The sequence below is a fragment of the Lissotriton helveticus genome, chromosome 8, assembly GCF_964261635.1.
Source record: "Lissotriton helveticus chromosome 8, aLisHel1.1, whole genome shotgun sequence".
Classification (NCBI taxonomy): Eukaryota; Metazoa; Chordata; class Amphibia; order Caudata; family Salamandridae; genus Lissotriton; species Lissotriton helveticus.
In genome coordinates this window covers 1,188,614,638-1,188,637,130 of record NC_136069.1, presented here as the reverse complement: position 1 = coordinate 1,188,637,130, position 22,493 = coordinate 1,188,614,638, and the positions used below count along the sequence as shown (strand labels likewise).

General features: G+C 42.8%; 1 protein-coding gene across 3 annotated transcripts in view; it reads right to left on the bottom strand.

Moving 5' to 3' along the window:
• Positions 1–3,564: 3,564 nt before the first annotated feature.
• Positions 3,565–22,493, bottom strand: part of EDAR (ectodysplasin A receptor) — a 350,911-nt gene continuing 331,982 nt past the window's right edge. For all 3 annotated transcript variants that reach the window (XM_078658124.1, XM_078658122.1, XM_078658123.1), the window contains exons 11-12: positions 15,256–15,316; positions 3,565–5,619 (exon numbers count right to left, since the gene is read on the bottom strand). In XM_078658124.1, coding sequence (XP_078514250.1) covers positions 5,282–5,619; positions 15,256–15,316 — 399 coding nt within the window. In that variant the 3' untranslated portion in view covers positions 3,565–5,281. The remainder of the gene's footprint in view (positions 5,620–15,255; positions 15,317–22,493) is intronic.

Below are 22,493 nucleotides of genomic sequence, written 5' to 3'. Positions count from 1 at the left end.
GGCAGTTGATCACTTTGACATGCCCACTCCTTTGTTGTGCTCTTTCTTCAGAGAGCAGTCTATCCCAAACACAGGCCAAGGGAGTGATTAGGGGTTCACACCTGAATGTCAGCCTCAGTAAAATGTGCTTTATGATCCTCTTATCAAACCCATCTTCTTCCTCAGAAGTTCCCAAGAGCCTTTGGCCAGTGATGTTATTTCAGAATCAAAGTGCTCCTATTGAAGTGCGCTTAAGTGTCTGGCTCTTCCTTCCTCCAATGTGTGTCCCACCCAGCTCTCAGAAAAGTAGCAATCCACAAATCTGTCCAGGGAAAACTTCCACCCTCTCCTGCTCCTCCAGCAGTCCCTAGGTCTCCCACAATGGAACCCTGTGTCTTCTGTGTATAGTACTCTTCACAAGTGCACAAATACCCCTGTGCACAAGCATTAAGATGCGTGCAGTCTTCAATGTACTGTACTTCTTCCTGGGCACACATACATCCTAGTGTGCTCATGCAACATCACCTGCTACCTCCTATGTGCTGTACCGTCCCACAGGCACAAACACATCTTAGCATTCACACACAACTGCTCACGCTATTTCTCTCGCATTGTACCATCTTTCAGGCACACGTACATCGTTGCGGGCAACCACTACTACTTGTGCTATTTCTCCAGCACTATCAACCAGACATACTACATCCTTGCACTGCAGAAAACCCAATTCAGGCCATGGATCGAGTTAAGCACACAGCAGCAGAATTTTACAAGAGTGGCACCACTATAGTGAGGCAGGTAAAATGGACCTGTTTACTTTACTGATCACTAAAACACAGTATGTTGCCACCACTGCGATTGTGCTACTTAACTCCAAGTGAAGGCAGTAGCCTTACAGGTACTGAGGGTAACTTTAGGCACCCCTCCCAGTCCTCGCAGACTGCAGACCATGAGACAAACCAACCTCACACAGAATATGCATGATTGGTCGTTCGCGCATGACCAAAAACGATTATCAACAATCCAACTATCACTGCAGCTAGGCACTCATGGCAGGAGTACACATCAGATGCCCTGCAAGGGAATTTTCCATCCCAACAAGTGTCAAAAAGAATGCCCACAGTCCCCACCCTGAATATTTAGTGGAGTTTCCGAGGAGTCATCTCTGCCCATTCAGGCGAGCCTATTGTTTGCTCCCGGGAGACAGTTCACGCCTATTGAAGGCTAATAATCACTGGCTGGGAGAAACTGGAAAGTCAGTGCAAATTAGTCTCAATGAACTTCAGGCAGGTAAAAAGTAACTTTCTAAAACTTACTTTTCTGTAATATTGATTAAAATAATTCTCAATCCACCTTTTGAATTGGATTTTAATAACTATTAAAAATAGTTGTTTAATTATTTTTGTAGCAGGTCCAATTCCAGAGATACTATATTAGTATTTAATATAGCTTCCCAGTGTTTCTCTATGCATTAAAATAATCAAACTGAGAGGATGATCCCTCTCATATCTGGTAAAATATCTTCATTTCCTGTCAGATAAGACGTCAAGGGCCATATTTACAATGGGATATCACCACCAGAACGTCACTTTTAGCAACATTCTGGTGGCAATCTCCCCTTCTCCTTATTTACAAAGCGGCGCTAAACCACTTAATGTGGCTTAACCCAGCCTTGTAAATAAGGCCCCTTTTCACGCTTTATTTAGCGTGAAAGGGGCATGCAATGGGTGTTGCGGTGGGTGTTCAGCCGCAACACCCATTGCTTTCTGACACTGCCCCATATTTACAAGGCTGGGGCAGCGCCAAAAACTAAGACCAGGGAATACCTGGTCTTGGACTGGCGATACGTGGAGAAATTATTAATTTCTCCTTGTTATTTGCTCTTTCCATGTGTGCTGCATTCTGCACCACACATAGAAAGAGCAAATCACCTGTCAAGATTGGTTATGTGCAGGAAAGTGTTCCTTTCGGCACATAAACAATTGCCCCTGCAGCGCAGGTACCCTTGCAACATGGCGCAAGGGTGCCTGTGCTGGTGCTAGGAAGCTTTATTAGCGCCAGCAGTAGTGAATACACATGGGTGCGTCGTATTTTTGTAAATACGGCACATCAGTGCGTTTTAAAAATGTCAGAGCACGCTTTACTAATTTTGTCGTAGCACCGTGCTCTGGCATTTTTTGTAAATATGACTCTTAGTCATTTTAAAATGACTCTCACCCACAATGATTTAGTCCCATGCTTCATCGAGTCCTCACCCAGAATGTGTGCACATCCGGATGGGCTCAACCATACTAGTGTCAAGGGAGCACTGTGAGATCTTGGTTTAAGAGAAAGGGGCCTAGTAAATAATATTGCCTAGAAGAATATTCCAATTACTGATAACTAATTTATTTACGGGTCTATTGGAAGAGGCAAAAATAGATCAGGTGCTATAATAGATCATTAGTTTCTTCCAAATCTATGGGTCTTTATGTTTTAGCTGTTTGTTCATGCCAAGATGAGTCATACAGCTTTCATCAAGACTGGCAAAATATTCCTCATTTTTATATTCTTAAAGTTGCGAACATCATTTGTGTATAATATTCGCTGTGGCATTCCCACATTCATACATGCTATACATACGAACCAATCTGAAATTGTTTGGGCGCTATTTGGGATATGGACTAGGGATGCCTCAAAGGGCGCAAGAGGAGGGCTAATCTTATAGTAACACTTCCATCAAAAGTTACACCCCCATTTCGCCTACTTTCGGTCTCCAGATTCTACATGTTGGGTAAGCCCAGCCTTCCTATAGTAAAAATTGCTTTTGGGTGCCATTCACTGTAAGCATATGTTACCAATTCATTTCTACATGTTCTACTTTTAATTACCATGCACACTGCCTTGTGGGCTACAAGGCCTACACATGGGTGGCCTATTAATATTTAAAAGGGAGCTATTGACCTGACAAAAGGGTTTATTTTGACAGATAGAATTGCAGTTTTCCCACTGCTATTGTGAGACTACAGTGGTAGCTCTGAAGTCATGTTTGCACTTCCACTGTAGTGGATGACACAATAGGAACTGCGCTCTACTAGTGGCATTTAACTTCAAGGCCCTAGGTACACTTTGTACCATATATTAGGGATTTATAGTCATGTTTCATATGCCAATTAGGATTATGTCAGTTCAATCAAGTGTAAAGGGAGAGTATAGGCACTTTATGACTGGTTAACTGGGGGTAAAGAGCACAGAGTTATAAAGCCAGTAACAAAAAAAGAGTCCAGTGGAGGTGAAAAATTCAGTGCAACCACACAGAAAGGTGGAATTCATACAATCAGATTTCCTACAAAATACCTGATGAACCTAAGAATACTTGTTTACTAATGAGGAAAAAATTTGAATGTATGTGCAAAGGCGTTTCGCCTGTGGACTAAAAAAATGAAAAGAACTGAATGTGCAGTCAGGAACAATGTTGTATAATTATATGATGGGCCGTGTATAGAGAATGGCTGCCCACAGTTCGTTCATGAACACAAAACAGGGTGGATGATAGACAAACAAATGACGACATCAGGAATTCAGAGTCGAACTACGCAGATGTTTTTTTTCAAAATAACATCCATTTACTAGGGCAGCTGCAAACATGACATAACGCAAGCATAGCACCTGTTTTAAAACCTACCACAGAATCTTCAACATTTTGATTAGTGAAAAACCGTTCGTTTCAAAGAAATGAAACATGCGATTTTTTTGTTGATAAACAATAATTTAGCAACAGGTTATCACGAAGACATAACACATACAGCTCATGAAGGTCCAAACAGTGCTATACCGTTTTGAACGTTCTTAAAACATTTTGAACTTTCTTAAATCTGCAGTCTTTTTACGACTTTTCACATCTTGAGTACACATTGGAACAGCTACATTAAAAAGGGCCTTACTTTTCCAAGTTTTACTCAGTGCCTTGATCACAATGTTAAAGTCAATTACGGAGAAAAATACTAAATGAATTCCACACTAGCCCTCCATTATTCATTGGTCTGCCAGGGCTCAATTTTCTGTGCATGTTAAAGTTCACAAAATGACTGCGCAAGAAACCACTTTCACAGGATTGTAGCATTATTTGTTGGCAAGGAACTCCCTGCCTCTCACATATGACGTAGTACAGGAGGTCCGGATTTCTGTCCAATTTCCATACTATCAACATGGGATAAATGTACATATAGTGAAATTAAATTGAATGACTTTCATTTACCTAATGGTTATCATGACAATCTGGCATGGTACCACAAGCCTTCCTGAACCACCCAGATGGACAACTCTAAATTGGAACATTTTGATGAATCTGGAAGGTATACTACCTCTAGAGACTCTGTACCTGATTTTTAAATTAACTTACTCAAGTTACCTTTCTATTTTTTGTGCAGACTCTCTCACTAATCATCTGCCTAAAACCCACATGCAGTGATGAGCAACACCAATTGTGTATACATGATCACTTGGGGATTGGAAGAATAGATGGACTTTACTTTCTTCCATTCTTACGCAGTAGTTTAATCCATTCCAAAGCTTTTTTGATATGTTGCAAGAACTACCAGTACTGAAACCAGTCAATATCAGGTGAGCCCTGCAGCTACATCCATAATGCTGCCTACTACCTTTTGAGAAGGGACTCTCAAGGGAATTTGGCAAGTTTGTCTTCATCTTCTACAGCACGCAGTATAACTTAAACTTATGTAATTTGTTTTGATTCCAATGGTGATCCATCCGCAAAATAAAATGTAGGATTGTTTCATCCGCTCAAGAAAAAAATACAACAAAACTTCATATGTTAAAAACAAATTAACAACACAGAAATGCAGTAAAATACTACTTGCGCATAGTTTTTCGATCCCTTCACATATTGAGAACCAAGTGCGGGTAGGGCAAACTTGGCTTCCTCCAGCTATTAAATAATTTTAGAAAAAAGTCTCATTTGTACAAAGTATCCTTGATGGATACAAGATTGTCTTTGCGGGAGCCGGCTGGGAAAACCAGTCTTAATCGGAGATAGTCACAAAGGCACATCAGATGTTTTTGGTAAGGAAGACATTGTGTGTGATGTACCCTGTTTCTTTATTTTAAATGCCTTCCTTTGTCATCTTTGCCTTGTAGTGACACCAAAGACCTCCAGTCCGTTCTTTTGTAAGAATCTTGCTGTCTTTCGGATTAGCCTCTGTAGCTCCTTGATTTCCATTTGCCTGGAATACTACAAGATCCTCTCAACTCCTGTGCAGAGCAAAAAGACATGAGATCCTGCCTGGTGTGGCAACTAAGGTGTAGGTCATACGCTTTGGCATCTGGATGGAAGAGTTGGTTCTGGCGTAGGAGGTGTGCTCTGGGCCCACTCCAAAATGTCTCCGCACAAGGACTCAACAGCATCGAGTCGCTCGATTTGTACCAGCCTCGTCAGAAGGTCCGGAATGCTATAGCCAGCAGTACTGATCCGATCGAACAGTTGCAGTCCGTCCGTCATTCCCCCAATTTCGTCCCTCTTGAGTCCGAAGCTCTCGGCGAGGTGTCGCCACGTTTTGACAACAGCCTTTTCTGTGTTGTACGTAGCACTGAGCATCCTACTGGTCTTCTCCAAGCAGTCAAAGGGAAGTTCTGTTGGGCTTAGGCCTACAAGAAGATATATTAAAATTAGAACCAGAAATTGTTCAAACAATATAAATCAGCAAAATAAAGAATTGAGTAGACAAGCTATTTAATTCGTAGTATATGTGTGTAATATCTAAATCATTGGTGGAACCAGGGTGCTGTGGTCCCTAATGTAAATAAGGAAAATGTCCCTCCCCATAGAGCATGGTGGGGTATTAAAAGGTAGCCATTATTGGGGTGCAGAGGCCCTCTCACGCCCCTGGTACTCAGGGCCATAACACCGGCTTCGCTAATGATAGCTATGCCCCTGATCTAGAGAGCCATAATGTTTGCACACAATCCAGGTTAGCAGCTAGCCAACCGGAGGCAAAAACAGCGTAACTTTGACATAAAATAGGATCTCTTCACATGGTCAGAGACAGATAGGATACATTTTATTGCATCTCTATTGTTTATGAGTTAGCACTTGATCATTTTTGCAACAATCGATATTAAGCCCTCTTTTTAGTCTGCCATTTCCCTGTACATTGTATCCTTGTGAGCCAGGTTAGTGTGGTATATAACATTTGCGACAGCAGAACGATTAGAAAATACCTTAGGAATATATTATTCACGCTTTCAGTTTAGTGCTAGAAACCACCGACCATGGATGCCCATCATGGGCAAACGAGGGCCAGATCTATGCCAACATTAAAGGATAACCACACACTATGTACATTAGTTCGATCTTACTTAAATATTCTGAATATCTGGCTTGGCTCTGTGCCTTCTTGGCCTACACTGGACTCTCTCAATTGAAGGGACGACTGGTTAAGTTCTTCTGTCATAACTAAAGCTAGTTTACCTAACCTAATACCATGATCAAAGGATTAACACTACTTGTAATAGTGTTTGATGTAAGGTCATCTAAAAGTGAAGATACACCTTGTGGTAGAAAGATGGGTCGGCCTTTAATAAATTAACGCAAACCAATAGGTTAATTAATAAATGTGGTTAATGTAAGAATAGCAAGCAAATTGCAGTCCAGTTTGTAGTTTTATGTCCACTGCATAAACAGCTCAGGCAGACAGTGCTGGCTAAAATTTATGCTCCAAATAATTCAACTGATGTCAAACGTTTTGCGGCCATTAACCACTCTCTGTTGCCTAGAAGACCGAAGCCTCTTTTTACCAAACATTTAATTAAGGTTTTGCACCTTTTGCTGCATGTATTCAAATGTGTAAACATTTTTTTAATTTTAGGTGTACCGTAGCACGTGTTTTGTGGGATGATACTCGAAAAAACACCCACTTATTTTTTAAGTGTGCATTTCCATACTATGTAGCAGTTTAAAACATTGTGGACAAGATGTGTCAGAAATTGGAGCAATATTTTCTCTGTAGTTCCATGTGCTTTAGCCCAATTTGTAAAACTTACCCCAATCCATTCTTTGGAGTGCTATCTAAAATATCTGCTGTGTCATAGCAGCCATAGACACTCCCTGTGCAGACGGACCGCTGCACTGCAGCCGGGAGTAGCGGCGGACGGGGGGCTTTCAGCGGGAGCTCTGATCTGACATAATAGCGGTCTCGGCGCGATAAAGACGACGCAACCGGCACAGTGCTATCCCCGTATTGGAAGAGGCGCCGGCCACTCGGTCCTCTTCCCAGCTCGGTGCTACTATAAAGACCACGGATGCAGCCGAGAAGAGAGGGCCTGATACTCCGGTTGGCCACTACTGAGAGAATGCACGCCTAATGAGACACCGCTCCAATAACCCCCACACCGGCAAGTGCGGCATAAAAAGGGGGCTGAGGTGTATAAGCTGCGGGGTCAGATCACTGAATGGGCAGACACGGCGCAGCTCTGGGACACCCAACCCGCAGGATCTAAGGAGGACGATTGACTGACCCTAACATGGCCGCCTAGCTGAAGAGAGAATCTTCTTCAAGGGGCCACAAAGGTCCCCCAGCATGCCCAGGGTGGACAGGGCGACTTCAGAGCACTCCTAATGCCAAGGCACCTAAGGTGGCCAGTGAGGAGACCCTCAGGGTGGGAGACGAATCAGTAAAGGTGAAGCCTGAAGAGGAAAGATAAGTGATTTGGGACTCTACTTTACATTCAAACGCTTCACACTGCTTCTACGAGACAGAGGGGTTGGCCTGGAGTGGACCATGTTGTGGACCCCCTTATACCACCCAAAAAGACCCCCAACAACAAGGTTTCCATTTATTATCGCTCCATCGGCACAGGAGCATCAGGCGAAGAGGTGACACCATCGGCAAGGCCCATGGCGCTAACTAAAAAGGTTAAACAAGAAATTGGTTCTGTTGGGTAAGACAGATTATTTGAACGTTGCTCATAGATGCAAATGAAAACAAATCAGCTCTCTGATACAAGGACTTGTGTTTAGTGAGAAATGAATGCTCAAACACCGGAAAACAAAGTCATAAGGTCAAAGCATTGTATTATACATATTTACACAGAGTTGCTTCCATATAAATCCGAGTTACTTCATTCATGGATAGATTTTGAATACATGGTAAGACCGTCATACAAGTGTGCAAATTTGTGACTTTTTTATGAAGAAGTGCTCAGTGAACGTGATAGTATATACAGTGTGGGGAAATAAATCTATACACGTGTATATACAGGTTCAGTTCAAGTTTGGCCAGAAGATAGTTTGATCTCAACCAGGGATTCCTATGTTTTCTGTGGGGATCCTGGTGATTCTGAACCTATGGATGCGTCGACGTTTCGACCCTAATGCGCACATGTGGGTGGTCACGGCGGGTCTTTCTCAAGACAGGAAGGGAAGGACAGTTTCAAGATCAAAGCAGGGGTTCCTCAGAAAGATCTTAAATGGCTCAATGGCCCGTTGCATCTCTAGTTTTAGCAGAGCGGCACGGATGGAGGTACTGACTCTCTCTCAGCGGCTGTGTCAGAGTGCAGGACACCGGGTCACCCCTTTTTTGTAACTATTAAATACCCAGGTTCTGAGGGACACCGGGTCACCCCTTTTTTGTAACCTATTAAATACCAAGGTTCTGAGGGACACCGGGTCACCCCTTTTTTGTTCTATTAAATACCCAGGTTCTGAGGGACACCGGGTCACCCCTTTTTTGTACTATTAAATACCCAGGTTCTGAGGGACACCGGGTCACCCCTTTTTTGTACTATTAAATACCCAGGTTCTGAGGGACACCGGGTCACCCCTTTTTTGTCCTATTAAATACCCAGGTTCTGAGGGACACCGGGTCACCCCTTTTTTGTAAAGCTAACTATAGAGGACCTCTTGTCTTCCCTGCGAGAATTTAAAAAGAAGCTTCGAACAGAAATCAAGGCTGACATTGTCCGACCTTGTCAGTCCCCCTTCCACCCCCCGTGGAGGGCAATGGTGAGATCTAATGTTCCCCCCCTCGCAATATTCTGACATTCCCCCGAGTACACTTGACCCCTACCCGGACAGCGGAGTTCGAGCATGTTGTCCGACGCCCGGTGGAGCTGCACCCTTCAGCTAATTGAGGAAATCGACCGTGGTTCATCCCCTGACCGTCACCTGCCCAGCCAGACAATGGACACAGATTCTCCCCTTCTCCCTTGTCTCGCCCTCCCTCTGCATATTTCTGCCGTTCTGCCTTCTCCTTATCTCTTTTCTCTCCATCTTTCTGACCGATGCACGTGGGACCTTCCTAGATAGCTATTGGGGAGACTGGCTGTGGATTTCTTCCCTGGCCGTCACCTACCCTTCCGGTCTTTGGACCGACCTTCCCTCTATCTCTTATTCCATCTTCCCCCTCGTCCATTCCCTTCTCACTCCCCCTCTCCTACTTTCCCTCTCTCGCCCAAAGTACACAGGATCTCTACCCTGACAGAGGAGTCCGAGCATTTTGTCCGACGCCCGGTGGAGCTGCTCTGCTCAGCTAATGAGGAGATCGGCCTTGGTTCATCCCTTGACCGTCACCTGCCCAGCTGGACCTTGGGCACAGTTTCTCCCTTTCTCCCTGTCTCGCCCACCCCCCTCATCGTATTTATGGCACCCTGCTTTCTCCTCATTGCCTTTCTTTCCAGCTTTTGGACCGTTGCCCGTTGGAGCTTCCCTGAGAGCTTTAGAGAAGACTGGCTTTGGTTTATCTCCCTGGCCGTCACCTACCCACTCGGTCTTTGGGCTGACTTTCCCCTTATCTCTTTTCCGTCTTCCCACTCGTCCTCTCCCTTCTCACTCCACCTCACCCCTTTCCCTCTCTATTGGTATCTCTGGACATTGGACACAGTTCTTGCAAGGAAGATGATTGGTATCACTTCAACTACAGGACACTGAATACACCAGGCCGTTGATACCCAGTCATTTCGACCTGTAACTCATTTTTGATCCTGCAACATTCCGTCAATGCTAGCCCATCATGGCCTCTATGGCCTTCTCAGAAAGATAGGCTGCTCCTAAGGGAGCTCTTGAGAGAACTGTTTGGGCTTTTGTACCCTTTACAGAGCTAGCCTCAGTCCAGCTTGTGTGAATCTTGACCTACTAGACTGCTTTGGAAACCAATACTGTGTCTCATCTCTGGGGGAGTTTGAAGCACTGAGGGGTATATTACCAACAACTAGCGATAATTTTTGTCTCTAACTTGTTTAGAGACAAAAATTATCGCCGCAAATCGGCGATTTTTATCGCAGATAAACCTTGCTATTAGCAAGGTTTATCGCAAATGCGATAAAATACGGCCGCAATGCATGAATATCGCTGAAAAGTCAGCGATATTCATGCATTATCGAGCAAATGCTCTTAGCCATGTTATCCACCTCCCATTGGATAACATGGCTAAGAACTGATCAGGGCAGGTGTTAGCTTTTGGAGATATTCGTGCTTAGCGCGAATATCTCCAAAAGTTGGTAATAGGAGATAGCGATGTTAGCGACTGTTTCCAGTGGCTAACATCTTGGCACGCCCACTTTGCATGTCATTAGTGATAAATATCACTGACATGCAAAGTGGGGCCCATGATGGTCGCTATCTCCTATTAGCTGTCGCTAACTGGTGTTAGCGACAGCTTGGTAATAGGGAGATAATTTTATCTCCGCTTTCTTGGCTTTTAAAGCCAAAAAAGCGGAGATAAAACCCCTTGATAATATACCCCTTAGTCTCTCTCTCTCTCTCTAGCTGAACCATCTGACATCAGGGTCTTTCTAGGGCCTGTGGGCCTCTTTAGGACCCTAAATATGGCTTGCATGACTACTGAGATGAGAATCAAAAGTACAACGAGACAATTAGTAGGCTTACATTCCTCTGCCTAACCTAAAGGCTGTGTAGCATGAGAGGCCATTTTAGCAGACTCAAAAGTATGGAAACAGAGATATGGAAGGAGGAGGGCTACAGCCCCAGCTTTAGTCACTGAATGGGGTTGGAACCATTGAAAAATGCCACCCCTATCAGAATTCCATATGTTGAAGCAGCTAGTTTAGGTCCTTCCTATACACCGAGAGAACACAGCCAGTTTGCACACTATGGGCCCTGGAGCAAGTCTACATCACTTTTTTCAACAAGGAGTTTACATAAATAGGTGTGCTACCCATGTGGAGCTAAATGAGAGTTTGACATCGTTCAGAATTTATTAAATACCTTAGGACAAGTCGTACTAGAAAAATATATTGCTAGCACATGGTATAGGGAGCATAGGAATCATTGTAGAAGCCACCTGGTGGCAGTAGTAAATTCAGTTTTCTGGTAACCTCATTAGCATAGGTTCAGATAGCTAATCCTCCTGTGAGTCCCCTGCGGTGGTGTGCACTGGGGTGTCCTGAACTTGATTAACAGGATTCTCAGCTTTAATGGTCTTATCATATTATGGCTAAAGGAACACGTTTGGGGGTTTAGGAGATGACACCATGGGATGGTCCCATTGTTCACGCGGGGCATTTTGTAGGGGTGGGGGAATAATTCCGCTTCACTGGCAGAGTTCGCAAAGTTTTGCCCACTCCACATTCTGCTTGAACACAGAACTCTGGCAAAACTCTTCCAACCGCTGCGTGGTGGATTTTATCTTGTGTGTGGTTCGCCAGCATGAAGTTGGTGAGCTCAAGCGAGAATTTGCGTCCTGAGAATGATTTTCAGGTGCTAGAATGCTTCCAGGAAAGATTGCAGCAGGTCGCTACTTTTCGCTTTCAGAAAGCGGCAGAACGAAGCAGCACCCTCTGGAGCGATGCGTGTTGCTGTTTGCGGTGATTTTACACCACGCAACAAGCTCTGTCCAGCGGCTATAAATCCGCACAAGCAGCGCGACGTGCCGATTTCAGCCCTCTCGTGGAACTCCACAGAATTTTGCAGATTTTTTATGTAACTCCTTAGACTCTCTGCGAGTTCTGTGCACCCCTAGGTACCCCATGGCCCAATTTAGCAGAGGAGACTTTGTCAGGATCTGCACCAAGGTAGGTGTTAGCTATGAGAACAGTACAGCACATTCAATTGTAAAATCAATCAGCTGAAGTAGGAGGTCGGTCGCTATTGTCACACTACAAATAATAAAGCTTGTACTACGGCCTAGTAAGAGAAATTAACACTCCCCTTATATGTTAAATGGTGTGCATTTTCTTAATATATACTTGGTACATTGTCTAAATTGTGCAGATGGAACTATTGCTCTTGCATATGTATGTCCATACCCGATTATTCCCTGAGTAACTCAGAAAACAGCAATGCGATTGAATTTAATCTCTGAGAGTATGTATATAACACTGTTTCCTGACAAAGAAACTCATAATATAAACACAGAAGAAATAGTCAAATAACATAAAACAGTTTGGCTGTAGCTAGGCCTATTTGGCAGGGTTGGACATTTTTTATCTTTGGTCTTAGCCAAGACCTTTTCTTTTTCCCTACAGTCAGTCTTCTTCTCTATAGGTGTATTATAGGGTCATGCATATTTTGCTTCCGTCCATGGTAGCATACAGCAATAGCCCAGCACACTTAATACACTAGCTATTCGCAGTGCAAGTGACAGCATTTTTCTTATGCCCAATGTACAGATTTGCCTCAAAAGTAGTCCCCTTCAGTGTCAGGTTCTGACTGCTGGGTCACAGTGTCCTTTATTAAAACAAAAAACATTCCCAGAAGCTTTCAAGACACTTTTTCTACCAGTCCCTCACTGGTGCTTGAAGTGTGCTACATCCCGCAAGGGCCCTAGTAGTGCTGCCCTTGATTAAATGGGTTTGAATTCATTGCAAGATGGCATCCTGCAAATGTGCATGTGTGCTAATGCATGAGCACGGCCATCTTTTAATGTCTTTAAAATGCTTTATTAAAAATCAATCAGGGATGGTCATCTTTGCCTGTGGCTGCACAGGCAGCCATTTTGTCATTAAAAAAACACTTTATTAAAGACAATTCTAAGATTCCCATCTGTGAATGTGCATGTTTGTGGCACTGCATTGCCCGTCATCTTTGTATTTTGTTATACTTTATAACAAGAACCATTCCAAGACGCCACTCATGCACGCGCAGGCAGGACGCGCCCTGCTGGCCATCTTAAAATGTTTTTTTGACAAAGTATAACAAAAACGATTACAAGATTATCCCACTGTTCATCTGCATGCATGCTTGTGCATGGGCGGCCATCTTAGAATGCTTTTTCTTACCCTTATAACATTCCAAGATGATCAAACTTTAGCTTTCATGGATCTTCACACAAATAATAAACTATAGGAAAAGAAACAAGCATTGCCAAAGCCAATAGGTCTGCAGCCAAAGTCAAACCCTTTTGGCGTTTTCAGTGTTTGTTGTATTTCTCTTCACAGCTCTAGAAGCACATTGCTGAAGATGAAGAGATCTGGTATTATGAGGACTTGCATCCGAATCCACATTACAAGCTCCAAAAACATTGTAAATTAATGTCTTCTGTTTTACTGCAACAGTTCCAAGTTTCTGTGACACCTATGTAGTTAAACTGTCAAATGAGAAATTAGGCTGGTCGTTTGCCTGAAGCATATCTGAATTAAATACACTATTCCACAGACAGTACCAAAAGTAGTTTTGGTACCAAATTAGTGCTTGAGAAGGCTAAAATGTACATGTATTGTTGTAGCTTTTTTGAGGGTTCAAAGTTTTGTGGTGCTGATAAAGAAAACATATTTTGTCGTTTTATATAGAGCCACATGCCACCTTTAGGTCACACTATTTTCTGTCTGTTTGGTAACTATTCACCATCATATATAGAATTGTGCACCACTAAAGACTGGAGCTCTAAATAAGTGGCCAGAGAAACTGGAAAAAAGGTTTTCTATGGAGAGTAAAGGGACCCTGTCTAAAATACTTTGGCACATCCTGGTTGAAGGAGCAGCTACACCAAGCAGACCCACAAGTGGTAAAAGTCAAATTCAACCATCTTAAATTATGAGGGGAAAATCCCAAAATATAGTCTTGAAGGAGCAACAGTTATGATTCAATTGTTTAGTCAATCAGACCGATAAGCGATTGTGGATGTGGCAAACATAAGTGATAAATGACTCAGGACACCTCACAGACTGCCAGGCTTGAACCAAGAAAAGGACCAAAAGAGGAAGGAAATCAAACCCATGTGAAGTGTTTGTTAGGACTTCAGGGCATGGGCAGCAATTTTAATGAAGGCAAGTCATATCGTCAGGAATCCGGAATAGGCAAAATATAGGGGGCAATATGTCTGAACAGCAATCAGAGAAGGACATATAAAACCCACTTCATAGCTTTGAAAAACAAGATTAGGGGAGGGCACACCATAATAAAATGGACATTTTGGGCCTGATCCACTAAGGTAACGTAAACTTCTGTATAAGTAACACTTTGGACTAAGTTTACTACTTTTGGTATTCACAAAAGTGTAAACGTACTACAAAAATGAATGTTATATGCCTCCACCACTAGAGTAATGCAATAGGCTTACTCTTAGGTGGGTGGTGACGTCCCTCCCTAACCTCTCTTACCCCTCCCTTATCACACCCCTTTTTGTAGTAAGTCTTACTCTTATCCCACTAACTCCCTCAAGTCCAACCCACATTTACTACTAAAACGTATACTTAAGTGTGTGAAAACTCTGAAGTCGGGGGCTAGCAGTAATGGCAGTGAACCCTGCACACATAGGTAATACGGAGGCGTAACATTCTGCATGTAGTTTGTGAATTGCAATCTGTATGTTTTTTGTTACTACAAAACATACTACAAAGTGTACTTTGTGAATCAGGCCCCTTATTTCTTGGATATTGTTGAATTGTGAAAAAAGAAAACAACCAATTCAGCTGTTGGTTAGGGTACACGAAACAGTGTATTAGAACAAAAAGATTTATACAAGAGGGAAAAATGTCTCGATTACTTACTAGCATTGTTCATTACTTCATGCACAATGCTTTCTCAATAGATTCGATTCCTTGGATTCCCTCCCTCGGGAAGGAGAGAAACATTCCATCTTCTCTCCTTCCTGAGACACGTACTTGCCTTCAACCACAATAGATCTTTGGTAGTATTACCAGTTGTTGGATGAGGCCTGAATGCTCTAACAAGGGTTGGGAGGAAAGGGGCTCTGTTCAAAATGTAGCTAATATTAATATGTTAATGTTATAGCATATAGGTTTGATTTGAAGAGTCACTTCACTGCTAAATGCAAACAATACAAGTTAATTTTACATGGTTGTTAAAGTTAAGCCAATAATACTTACCTTCAGCAACACCACATGCATTAGCATAGAGATTCAGAATCTTTTTCCTTCGACTTTGAATCTGTGGGCCAGAAGAAATATATTATTACTGGACTTGTTAATGAGTTAAATTCACATTTACTTTGCAAATTCTCTGGAAACATATTTACATTCCACAAGTCACATCCTTAGGAGAAAGTCATGATTTTGAGAGCTACCATTTCCTATTGTTGATGGGTTTTTCTGTGTTCCTACTAACAACTCTCTACATATATTTTAATGGGAAGTTGGACCTGTGCCCCTACCAGGCCTATACTGTACCTCTTTTTGCCTTTGTATTGCTGTACGTTCCAAAAATATATCACTTCCACTTCCTAGAAAATTCCTCCCATCGGCAGAGTCCCAGAGGGCTGCACCTTGTCCCTCATCACCTTCAACAACATTGGGCCTCTACTCACTGATAACAGCATCAAGATTCAGCAATATTGCAACAACACAAACTTTATTTGAACATCATGTCTGCTTCAGATAACCAAAGCCTCAAAACTTTTTTTTTCTGTGGAGCTATGTTGTGGACTATAGCATAAACCCATTATTTAAAAAAACTTGGCACTATATCCCTCACTTTTTGTCTAAACTTATCTTGGGCTACATGCCATAAAACGTTTAGGAGTGCCCTGGTCAAAATACTCCCACTTAAGGCTTTGTGTCTTTTTGTGATACCATAGGGTGTGAAGTACTGAACCTAAGTTTGAGCACTACTGTACACTTCACAAGGCGCAAACACAAAATCAACCTATTCTCCAAAAACCTACCACCTACTCTTCTTGTACTGTGTCGAGGGAAACAAGCAGTTTTTTTGGCAAGACCACCCTGGGTTCACTTTGCAAGTAAACAATAGCCACTGAGTGCAACATACTCTCTATACCATACTGCTGTTTCTATCAAATGATTGAATAAACAATCAAAACAATACAAGACTTGTACATGCATGCCCTTAACTTCTTAGCGTACACACAGTGCCCCAAAATAAAGTATCAATGATCCATAGTAATACGGTATTCGCACTTCTCTTTATCAAAAGTGTTTACATACAACATTTTGATATAGAATTAGTGACCAGAGCCACAGGCATTATCATGTGACAAGTGCCTGCAAGTTTAATAGGGATGGCCAACTGAAGGTGAGTGCCACGAAAGAAGGTGAAGACTACTATCTATATGATGATGTCTGTTGTCCACATCACTAATACTATTAGAGCAAGATCAAGGGGGATACAGTTTAACCCCAAAACGCAGGTTGTGTGTTACCTCTCCTCCTTTTGGATTCCGCTGTCACAAAATGACTGAACAGGAGTTGGGTTTGCGGGCAGGATCGGCTTTGCCTCAAACTTTGACTCAAACTTTCATTTTGTGGCAATGAGAGATGACTGAACGAGGAGGAGTAACCATCCCCAGTCAACCCACCAGAGCGGTTGCCAATGAATGAATGAATGCTGCAGCAGGAGTTACCCTCTCTGGTGTGGATGGGTCCTGCTGCAGTGGACATTTACTGGAGAAAGGGAAACAACATGAGGAACTTCTCCACTGATTAGAGATTGTGGCCACACAACACAATATTTCAATGTTGCAATAAGCAATTAATATTTCCCAATTAAAACTACTCCTCATATGGACCTCAGAAAAATAAAAGGCTCTTCAGTCAATTGTGTATGTATACCTGCTTTTATGGTTGATATTTCTTAACCCAATAAAGCTTATTGAACTGAACTGAAGGCTCTTCAGGTTTGAACTTCCCTGCATACCCGGTTTCAATTAGTTCACCAGGCAGTCTTTTTACTTGTATTATTTCCTTGTTGTGGCAGTTTAACTCTCACCCTCTTTTCTTTCTATTTAAACTTTTCCACCTCTTGCTGGCTGTCTCTCTTCAATTGTCTGTTTGATTTCTGGGCTCGCCATGCACTCCCTCATGCAGGTTCTTTGTGTTCCTGTTTGTTCTACCATGATTTGAAATGGAATGCTACAAAGTAATGGAGTATTTGTTTATTTCATTTCCAAACTATTATGCCAGATCTGATCTTTGCATGCGCACCTGTGGTGGCCAAGTTATTACAGCAGAAATACCCAGTATTTCTCAAGTCTTTCAAAGCTGCCCGAGCCAAAGAGGTTTGAAGTGGATCAGGAGAAGAGCTGAAGCAGCTTGAGAGAAGGAAAGAGATGTGTTGAGGGCCTGACAAATAAATGGATAATTTACTTATACGGCGTGCTTGAGATGTAAAGAATCTTGTGCATGGGTAGTGACAAAGAGAGCGAAGTTGCACTCAGGGCTGGATGGGCCATGTATCCCACTGGGCATTTCCACGGGGGAATAGAGCCATTGGAGGCCATGTTTCGAAGGCCCACGCTTCTTCTTACAACTCTGCCTCCCTCTTCAGCTCCCAGGGTTTATTGTAGAGAGCACAGCAGGAAGAGATAGGGACGGAGTGGGGGTCATAGAGCGATGGAGAAGTTAGAGAGGAGAGAGAAAAAGAGAGAGACAGTGAGAGCAGAGACCAACATGGAATAAATGGATGGAAAGAAAGAGAGGAGACATGCTGGTGTGAAAATGTTTGCTAGAACTGCTTTTGGTCCAGCCCTGATGCAATAAGTTTCACTTTTGCTTCAGATTTTCTTTGCTCAATGAGACTCAAAGTGGAGGCAGCACCAGGAGTCACTAAATCAAGGCTAATGGGATGGCTAGCATGGCCAAGAAGAGCTTAGCAGTAGACAAATAAAACAAACTCTTTTTAGGATTAATATATAGTAGCAGAGTAAACATATTTCAGTTGAGGTCCGGGTCTGGGGACATTAAATGTTTCTGTAGGTTGAAGGTCTCCATCTTAATATTATGATGTTCTTCATATACATACACTAAATCCATGAAACTCCCCAAAGTTGGTCAAAAGAGTAATAGAAATTTATGAAGATGTAATTAACCCTGATTTTACCACTGTATATGACAGGGCTGTAGTGAGACTTCGGGTTAGTCAAGGCGTCTGCCACTGGCCATATAGCACATTGGGTGGACTTTCTACTCACATTTTCTTTACATTGCAAGCTCTTTGAAAAAGTGCATAGTATATTCTATTATTACAAGATTAAAGTAAGGAGGAAAAAAGTGTACTGGTTTTCACCTTTAGCTGCCGATAGGATTTTCCTTAAGTTTGTAGCTCTTATTTGCAGTTCAGAATTTATCAAACTTTTCTGGACATTTATTGAATATGGGGAGTTAACTGTGTATTAGTGGATTTATATTTATATATTACCTACTGGCGGTCGCCAGTAGGTATATATAGTTAGGATTTTTTCTCTATGGGTTTTTTGAAAATTCTATGTCTAATAACTTTGGCGTTTGTGGACGGAATCGGCTGAAATTTTCAGGAAAATGGCACATTTTGTTTCTGAGCAGCCCTTGAAAATTTGGGGGGGGTTCGTCCAGTGGGGGCCGAGAAAAAAGGGGGGTCCCAAAACGTGTTTTTAACATTGAGTTTTCCATAGGGCGGTTGGCCTCACTTTTAGCCCGAACGGCTGAATGGATTTGCACGAAACTTGGCAAAATTGTAGGGACTGGTAGCCCGATGTGCCTTTTGTAGGTCTCAATATATGTGCTCCAGTGGATTTTGAGAAATTAACGTTTAAAAAAAGATATATATCTGTAACAGCGGACCGGTTAGCGCTCTGGTTCGCGGACTTTTCGCGCAACGGAGCTTTGTGAAGCGAAGCTGATTGGTTCTCCGGCGTCTGTCAACATTCCAAACAGTCCGTAGCGGCCGCCATCTTGTCTCTCGGTAGGATCGAGAGACAAGAGGAGGTCAAAACAAAGGGGGAAATAACTATAAGGGGGCATAGTAGATCCTCGCTGACCCCCTAGGTTTGATGTGGAGGTTTTAAAAGGGCCCCGCGGGGCAAAAAAAAATAATAAAAATAATAATCGAACGGCTGAATGGATTTGCACGAAACTTGGCAAAATATTAGGGACTGGTAGCCCGATGTGCCTTTGCTAGGTCTCAATATATGTGCTCCAGTGGATTTTGAGAAATTAACGTTCAAAAAAAGATATATATCTGTAACAGCGCTCCGCTTCGCGTAACGGAGGTTTGCGAAGCTGATTGGTCATTCTGTCACTGGGCTATAGTTGGGCTACATCTGGCTGATATTTGGGCTACATTTGTTTTTTTGTGTGTCTGGCGGCCATCTTTGGGCTACATTGGGCTACATTGGGCTTCATTGGGCTACATTCGGCTAATTAGCAAATAGCTCATCGCAAACTAGGAATGGTAAAGAATCGCTATTTATTCCTTAAAGTTCGCTATTTAGGAAATGCAAATAACTTTGATGATACATATGGCGGTTCATCTCTAACAAGATAAGAAGCATAGGGATAGATTTATGATGACTGGCGCATCACCAGGGATGTGTTAGTCATTCTGTGCCGCTGTTCCGTCACCTATGGTGTGCTGCATTTACAATGCGGCGCATCACGGGGCAAAAACAGCACAGATGCGTGATGTATCTGTGCCGTAAAGGTGGCGCATTGCTGGAGTTGTATCGCAAGTGTGATGAAGCTCCAGCAAGGGTCGGGGGTGCCCCTGTCGCAGGGTTTCTGTTCTCACACAGAACTGTGGACAGAGGATTGGAACCTCGGCGAATTAGGGTGTCCCAAAACTCACGTTAGTAATCAAAAACTATTTAGCAAGCTAGGTACAGTGTTACATTGGATATAACAAACTCTCAATGTTTAGACAATCCAGAATATGAACTTATAGTACCTCAGGATACGTGGAACTCATGAACAGTCGGTCGTTATATATTTCTTAGAAACCAGAACATGGAGTTAAGAAGAACACATGTGTATTTGAAATGTTTATTTACTAATGCCGTCTTCTCAGGCGTAGTACCTTAGATAATAAAAGTACACATATTATCAGTAGCAAAATTACCAGCATAGTTACTAGTACATAAAAAGTGAATGGTGATAGTATGTTAACATGCTGTAAATGAATAAGAGTTAGCAACACTTATAAGCAGCCGCGGGCCGTGGAGGGAGTTACGGTGAGGCAGGGAGGCGGGGAGGGGGAGAAGCAGGGTGGAGAATACAAGTACACATATTATCAGTAGCAAAATTACCAGCATAGTTACTAGTACATAAAAAGCGAATGGTGACAGTATGTTAACATGCTGTAAATGAATAAGAGTTAGCAACACTTATAAGCAGCCGCGGGCCGTGGAGGGAGTTACGGTGGGGCAGGGAGGCGGGGAGGGGGAGGGGCAAGGTAGAGAGGGCTCCACCCTGCTTCTCCCCCTCCCCGCCTCCCTGCCTCACCGTAACTCCCTCCACGGCCCGCGGCTGCTTATATCTCACCCTCCCTAATACACATATTATATTATTTGCTAAGAAGGTCTCTTTGTGTTGGTTTAGGGCGTGCCCATACTTTAGTGTCTTAGATTTGAAGGAATCACATCAGCATACACCAGCTCTCTCTTCATGTGAACCGCATCAACTGTTGTGTATGTGTGTTCGGCAAAGCAATATAAAACCCGCCTCATGCCCAGAATTGGCAGAAGTTGCACTTATGTTATGAGTATGAAGTCGTGGAGATCAGACCTCATAACAATTCTGTATCGTGTTGTTCTTGAAACTTTAGCACTCGCTGTACAGATATAGTTTAACAAGTAAAGCAGATAGTAGACCAATAACATATTATTCTCATGTAAACCACGATGAACTACTAGGTGGAAAGCTAAAGCAACAACTAAGTGTCGTGTGCAGAAGTTGCAAAAAAGGAAAAATGGCGTTTAAACCGGTAATGAGCCCATGCTAACTTAACACGGTGTAAAGATATCCAGGACCTAGATGACACCTCCTCATGATCCGGAAACGAACTGAATAAGATAATAGAAGTGCCATCTCATGAGAGCAGATTGCAAGTTTATATGTGGACGGTCCGCAAGGTAAAGCATTAAAAACTAGGAAAATTCAATGCTAAAGAAAAATAAAACAGCCAAGTACTTTATCGAGTCTTAAGCCAATAGGCAAGGTAAATAATAAAAACTTGACAAATAAGTCAATGAATTGTCAATGAAATGCTAGTACTCAGCATATCAAACATGAAAAAGGTCTATGACATAACTGTGTATGCAAAATAAGCTGCAACAGCCTCCAATAGGAAGTCACCGTCTTCATCCGAAAACAGTTCAGCCATCCAATTTAAAAGCGGAAAAGAACATACGTGCTCTCCCAGCACCGGATCCTCTATCACCATCAGAGGACAGCTCGGTGGGTTTTCAAGAAAGCTGTGTTCCAAGAAAGACTGTGCTGCCGCCAGTAAATTCCAGGGACCAAGTAGTCCATGCATCAATGCCACAGCCATAATCCTTTCGCCAGGACAAATCAACTCGTGAGTAATGATAGGAGTCATCAGCTGATTAAAGTCGACGTCAGGAGAAACCGGTCCGCAGAGACACAAATCAATGGCCCAATCGAAATCACAGGTCAGGCAGTGAAATACAGGCTGGACACAGGTGAAGTAGGAGAACCGAAAAGATAATCCATATGCCGTGCTTAATATCGCCAACGGCATTGTGCCATAATATTCTAGCATGCGATTGCGGAACAGTGTCAGCAGCTGCAGGGTCGGAGGTTGCATAGGAGGGACATCCATATTTAAAAATGTAAAAAAGCACAAGAGCGTCCGCTGGTAATGCAAGTAAAAATGCAATCCACGAACCAGAGTGGAGAAAATGGAATGAAAGGGAGCAGGGATGACTCCAAAGATTTTCTCAAATGAAGTCACGAGACCACTGGTAACAACTTTAAAAAAGTGTGCCAGGGATTTTGTGGAGGATGCGTTAAAGATAGTCGGAAACATGTTGCTGAAATTGAAAGGCAAACCTGTGTACGGGTGTTCGCTATGTGAAGTACGAAAGTTTCACGGGCCGAACTCAAGGCCACCTCTCTCTGAGACAAAAGAGCTCTTATTCTTGTCATGCCGTTGAAACGTGTCCCAAGGTTGGTATTTGTGGCCAGATTGAAAACTCCCTATGTTCATGTGTGGGAGGAAATAGAACATTTCTGCAGCAAATAACCCGTTCACTTACTGTTACGATAAAAGGAATACTTTTAATTAACTCAGAACAATCTTCATTATTGAGCATCAAATAACTACCATTTTCCAACAACTTGAACGTGGGGATGATAGCAGGAACTGGCGTGCCTTGCAA